At 42.8% G+C, this 6,329-nt stretch overlaps 1 protein-coding gene across 1 annotated transcript; it reads left to right on the top strand.

Annotated features, from left to right (window-relative positions):
* The first annotated feature begins 1,023 nt into the window (after positions 1 to 1,023).
* On the top strand, positions 1,024 to 6,329 carry F3 (coagulation factor III, tissue factor). Its single transcript, XM_065741877.1, has 5 exons — positions 1,024 to 1,194; positions 2,751 to 2,935; positions 3,582 to 3,763; positions 3,895 to 4,054; positions 5,185 to 6,329. Exons 1-5 carry the CDS (start codon positions 1,055 to 1,057, stop codon positions 5,322 to 5,324), a joined length of 807 nt encoding a protein of 268 aa, XP_065597949.1. The 5' UTR covers positions 1,024 to 1,054; the 3' UTR covers positions 5,325 to 6,329.

Genomic DNA, 6,329 nt, shown 5'->3' with positions numbered 1-6,329 from the left:
ACATAAGTAGGACTGTCGCGTCCCGTCGGTAGCTCACCGTCGCCGAATCGCCGAGCCCGAGGATGCCGCGTGCCCCCGCCGTGCTGCTGGGCGCGCTGCTGTGCCCGCTGCTGTGCCGCCTGGCCGCCGCCGGTGGGTGACCGCGTGAGGGGGTGGGCGCGGGCGCTCGACCGTCCTGACGGGTCGGCCCCGAGGGAAAGCGGCCACGCGCGGCGGCCTTTGCTCTCCGCCGGCAACTCCGCGCGTGGCCCTTGGAGCGAGGGGGGCGGCGGCCGTGGGGTGCGGAGCGGCGGCCGCACTGCGGGGCCGGGGGGGGCGGCGGCTCCGCCGCTGAGCACCGCTGGCGGAGCGCTCGTTTGTTCCGACGGGATATCCGCGGCCGGGGGGCTGCGGCGCTTCCCGGCGGCAGCGGGATTTGCCTCCCTTGTCGCCGGGTCGGAGCTAATGGGAGAGGCAGGGGAGGCCACATTTAGGGAGCGATGAGAGTATGGCCAAGCGCAGTGCTCGCTTCCCAGAGGTCGCGGAGGTCGCCGCGCCGCGCGGGGATTTCCTCCGCGCTTTCCTCCGGGGCAGTTCCCCGCAGTGTCCCCTCGGACCGGGGCAGTCCCCGAGGTGTCCGTGCTCAGGGCAGCACAGCGTCCTGAATGGTTTATCTTCCCAAAATAAGGGGCAACCGAAGGTGATGCCTTCTGCGTCAAAGACAATGGGGGTGACCGTGAACTGCGCTGCCGTTGTTTGGGGTTTGGATATTGTCATGTCAGGGTCTTCAAGATTTTGTAAGTTCTTAAACGGTCTCGGATCAAAGAGCGAAGTGGGGATTCAGCTGGAGTTACCTCAGCAAGCTCGGAGTTAGAACAACAGGGAAAGAAAATGATTTTCTTCTCGTATTTCTCACTTCTGCCAGGGCACATTCCTTCGGTGAGACAGCGTGAGCCCAAAGGGCAGGAGCGGGCCTTTCCGCCCGAAATAACTCCCCTAAGTAGCGATTAGCAGCGATCCTCCCTTTACCTAAATAGTGCGCGCAGGCAGCCAGCAGTTACGTACAACATGGCTCATGGCACTCTTTCCTCTTTTTAAAGGCAACCCAGAACTACCAACGGCAGTTAATATAACTTGGTCTTCAATCAATTTTAAAACCATACTAAAATGGCAACCGAAACCATCAGGTTACTTCTACACTGTAGAAATACATGGGTAAGTAACACGGAGGTGTGTAAGTGGCAACTGAAGGAGGTGTAGCTGGAGTGTTTGATAATTTCTGAGACAGAATGTAACAGGAAAAGAGCTCAGAGATTTTAAGGAAATTGCCAACCCAACCGCTAGCATTTCTTTATATCCAACTCTAACAATATCTGATTCAGGTTTCTGGCTTTTCCCACTTTAGAAATGGGAAGCTGAGCTTTAGATTGGTATTTCAGTCGTGGGGTGAGGTGTGGCTCCAGCTGCACTGGAGATGTGTGCCAGTGTACTTGGAAGAAGTTGACATTTAGTGTGTTAGATGCAGCTTCACCTTTTCATGTCTGAACTGAGTCTTTGTTCTTTAGTCTCAGGAGGTGTCTGGTAAATGAGTCTGAATTTTCTAATCAGTGAATCATTGTAATATATGTTTAGTCTTGCTGGGTAATGCTCAAATTTACCTTTGTTCATCTAGCTCTGTCAGGATTCCCTCTGTCATCATGTTTTATAGAAGCTATGAAATACTACAGACATAAAAACTACCAGCCTGTGTGAAGTGTCTGACACCTCTGCTGCACAAAAACTTCTGTGAAGTTCAGCAATAAATCTGTGCTATTCTTAGCTCCCATATTAATTCACAGATCATTAATAAACGTACCCTGAAGGGAGACTGCATCATCAGCTCTCCCACTTGTAATGAAAATGTGGTACTCTTCCGTGTATAAAAGTTGCCTAGAAATGAGAGCAGTCTCATGACTAACAGATGAAATACCAACGTGATCATCTAATGCGCTCTTTTATTCTTTAGGCTAAGGGAGCAATTAAATGAATGGACTTAAAAGCACGCACTTGGCAGAGTGGCATAACCTAGCTTAAGAGCTCAATCTTACAAAGAGACAAGTGCAGGACGCAGAACCTTATCTAGCACTGTGCAAGTTGAAATGTTTTATGAATCTGGAGTTAATTTTGCTTACGAAATATTGAAGTCTGTTTGCCCAAGGTTCAGTGTAGAATCAGGTATAGATCTGATATGGAGGAATTTCTTTAGACAAGATGTTCCTATGGATGAATTGCACTCCAATTTTTTCTTGGTGTTGTCTGTACCTGCATAGATGCAAGCATGAGTGACACAAAATGAGGAGGCACTGCTGTGTGAAGCGATTACTATCCACAGCAGCCGAGCTTCCTAGGACAACTCATGTTTCTTTAGGCAATAATCTTTAGATGCATTTGTGAACAGGGATAGTGTTTTCAAATTTATTTCTGTATCTCGTTTTTTCTTTGTTTTCATAAATCAACTGAAGAGAAACCCCAATTTTTGTCATTACTATAGGCTCATGGTTTTTTTACTTGATTTTACAATGCACTGTGAAATATACCTGTGCAGAGCAGTGGCTTGGGTTTGTTTGGCTTTTTTCCCCTTCTACTTCTCAGCCTACTATATACGTGCAAGGCCGTTAACAGTGACTGAGGGAAGACTGTTCAGTTTAAAGGGGAAAATGTTCTTACAATATATAATTGGCTTGTAAAATTCCTCTTGGGAAGTGTTGACGCTTCTTTCTTACTCTTTTCAGGCAGACATCTGATACGAAAAAAAAATGCATAATGACTACAGAAACAGAATGTGATGTTACTGATGCACTCAGGAATGTAAAAGAGACCTATACAGCACATGTATTGTCTGTAAAATCCTTGGAGATGGATAACTTTGAAGAACCACTTTTTGCAAGCTCTGAAAAATTCACTCCTTATAATCAGAGTAAGTAGGATTACCGATTAAATTTGTAGTTAGCTTCTTTTCAAAATGATTTCCACTGACTTAAACAAGGTTTGGATTTGGCCTAAAGCTTTCTCCTATAGATTGTTATAGTAGCCCTATTGATATATTAGAAGAAGACATTCAGGCATAAAGCTTTCTTTCCAGAGCAGAGCAGTGTGGAAGATTTTAGTCACTATTTGTTTCTCACTGCATTGAAGACCATTTTATTAACATTGTGTGCTAGATTCAGATACTTGTCAATAGTTCTGAACTGCCTTGTCTGAGTAAACTCTTCTATTTGGGAAGGGAAGGGAAGGGAAGGGAAGGGAAGGGAAGGGAAGGGAAGGGAAGGGAAGGGAAGGGAAGGGAAGGGAAGGGAAGGGAAGGGAAGGGAAGGGAAGGGAAGGGAAGGGAAGGGAAGGGAAGGGAAGGGAAGGGAAGGGAAGGGAAGGGAAGGGAAGGGAAGGGAAGGGAAGGGAAGGGAAGGGAAGGGAAGGGAGGGGAGGGGAGGGGAGGGGAGGGGAGGGGAGGGGAGGGGAGGGGAGGGAAAAGAACATGTTATGTAGAAAACAATAGAACCATAGAACAGCCAAGAATGGGGAAAAAAGGTGATGCCAGTGTTTTAATTCTAAAAATGCTTGTTTAGCTATTATTGGAAAACCGGAGATCCAGTATCACACGCAAAAAGATTCCAAACTGAATGTTGTGTTCCGAGATCCACTTACACCATATATGCTTCCTAATGGAAGCTTTCGAAGTGTTCGAGATATTTTCAAACATGACCTGGAATACAAACTCTATTACTGGAAAGATCAAAGTTCTGGAAAGGTAAGGCCTTATCTGCTTTTCTACATATTCTGTAGATGTATAACAGTTATGTAATTTCTGTGCTACCTTAAAAGCACAGGTTATTTTTGCAGAGGACATCTTCCTGATATGTTGTTTTTTTTTCTTTACAGAAAGATGCAACAACAAATAGCCATACATTTGAAATAAGCGTTGACAATAAAAGTAACTATTGCTTCTACGTACAAGGAATCATTCCCTCTCGCAGAGAAAATCGTAATGGTCAAGAAAGCGTGGTGCTTTGTACCACTGTAGGAAGAACAACTTTAGATGGTATGTATCTGGTGAAGCATGTTGTGCTGCCCCCAGCATTCCAACAGAATGCTACTTCAATTTTGAATGTATTTTATAACTACAAAGTGTAATGCCTCAGTTATAGAATGAACTTGTATAAGTGAGAGGACCACAGACTAATGGGAAGAACACCATTAAGAGGCCACCATCTCTGAACCATCTTTAGCTAGCAGGAGTTGGCTGAAGGGTTTTGCTAAACTGTGTTGGTTCAGTTTTAAATTGTCTGAGTGGTTGACTGGCCACTAGGGTTTCAGGTCTTGTCACTGGCCTTTGGCTTTGTTTTCTTTGTTTGCTTTCTTGTGTGGTTAGCTTTCTTCCCCCACTGTTTTCCCTCAGATCCTCCCAATACAAGTGATCCCATAACAAGTGGCTGATTATCTCTAACATATAAGAGTGATGAGAATCTGAATGACAAGCATTTCCACTGACTTGTTCTCAAAAGTAGATGATGAGTCTAAGTCTTTCTTTAGTGTTACATTGCCATGCCAACTGACAGACTGATTTCTCTGCTTGTGAACATGTGAGCAGACAGTGAATCAGCCAGTTATATTCCAGGCAAACAGTGTGGATAACACTTTCTTCAGTATGAAGTCTCAAATATTTATTAAATAATATCACAATACTATCATGCCTCCTTCCTCTCCACTAGATGAGGCTACTTGGACTCTAAGTAGAGAACCTCTTAAGAACTTTCTCTCTAATTGACTTCATTATCTAGAATATATACTTTCATATATCATAATAGTTAAATTCTAGAAACTTTCAATTTGATAAAGAATCCCTTTCATCGGTACTTTCTAGCTTCTAACCTAGAAAAAAAAGTCCACTCAGACTTAGTTTCAGAGATAACACAGAGACTGGAGGAATGATTTAACTTAGACTTGGTATTTTATTGTACTATTTAGCTTAAAACATACTGTGAGTCACATGAAATAAAGCTTTACTCCAGTTCAACAAATGCATTTTAAAACAAATCCAGTTCACACTGTGGTAATCATTCTACTTCCATGTGAAATATGGAAAGCATTTTTTAGTTCAGTGTAAGAGTTTGTAGCACTGTTAAATGTCACCTCTGATGACTGAACCTTGGATTTTTTTCCCAACTACAGAATACGGAGCTGAAGTCTTTATCATCATTGCAGTGGTCGCACTTGCCATCATCACTCTCACCATTGTCCTAGCTGTGATCCTGTGTAAACGCAAGAAAGCAAAAACTCCAAGGGAAAGAGAACCACTTAATGGTGTCTGAGGAAAAACTATTGTGTATACTTGTGAAGACACAAAGGCAGAAAAAGCATGTGAATTGGATGGAGCCTTTAGCCTCTCTGGTACAGGAAATTTGAAGCTAAAACTTTCAGAGGAATCAAAGTTCCATTAGACAGTCACAGATTTAAAAAAAACAAAACAAAAAAAAAAACCCCAAAAACCAGATACCAGGAAACCCCTGTCTCCAGTGTCTGGAGGCAAGAAGAATATTTTTGTGACCTATTACAACATGCTTACCCTACTCATATATTCTTCTCAGCTAGAATCAAATGAGTCTTTGATTTGACCAGACACTCTGAAAGTATAAGCTTTACTGAGCCAGAAGTCTTACGGTACTTGTGAGGGGAAAAAACACTACTTTTGAAAAATATGTTCTTTACTAATGAGAAGGACCATTTTTCTGTTTCTATGAAACAAAACCTCTACTTATCTGTCTTCCTTATGATGTTATTAACTGGTGAAATGATCTGTTAGTTCAGGCGGTACAAAGATACTTCTGCAATTTCTGCATTTCTTGGATAAAACTGTCTGGGTCTGTTTGACTTTGGATACATCCAATCAGTGGTAAACAAACTAGTGTATTGGTGACTACTCATTAATGCTTTTGCAGTAGAAAGTTGCTAACCATATGGAAATGATACCTGGATTACACTACACCTACAGATCCACAGACAGGGTAACCTATTGGTTCCAAGTAAGTGTTAGGATAAATACTATACAGTTTGAGGGAACAGTAACTCTCTTCAGACAGACACTGAGTAAGTAGCAGTAGTTACTGCATTTTGAACTTAATTTGAAATTAAACGCTAAATCAATAGTTTATGTGTTATAGATTCAAATCGTCTTGGTGATGGGATTCAGAGGTACTTTTTGCTATTACTGTTTTAGTATTTATTTTATGGATGACAATCTAATTTTTATACTGGTGATACCTGTATTTATAGTAATTTATACTTTTTAGTGAAATAAAGGTGACTGGGAAAATAAA

Source organism: Cyrtonyx montezumae, unplaced genomic scaffold, assembly GCF_038088225.1.
Source record: "Cyrtonyx montezumae isolate F1298 unplaced genomic scaffold, pur_monq_1.0 scaffold_1, whole genome shotgun sequence".
Classification (NCBI taxonomy): Eukaryota; Metazoa; Chordata; class Aves; order Galliformes; family Odontophoridae; genus Cyrtonyx; species Cyrtonyx montezumae.
Note: the sequence above shows the minus strand (reverse complement) of the source record. Positions and strands in the feature narration are given on the sequence as shown.

Coding starts and splice junctions, on each gene's coding strand:
- F3 (XM_065741877.1), top strand. CDS start 1,055: ATGGCACTCTTTCCTCTTTTTAAAGGCAACCCAGAACTACCAACGGCA. Junction 2,936..3,581: donor ATTCACTCCTTATAATCAGA/GTAAGTAGGATT, acceptor ATGCTTGTTTAG/CTATTATTGGAAAACCGGAG. Junction 3,764..3,894: donor AAGATCAAAGTTCTGGAAAG/GTAAGGCCTTAT, acceptor TTTTCTTTACAG/AAAGATGCAACAACAAATAG.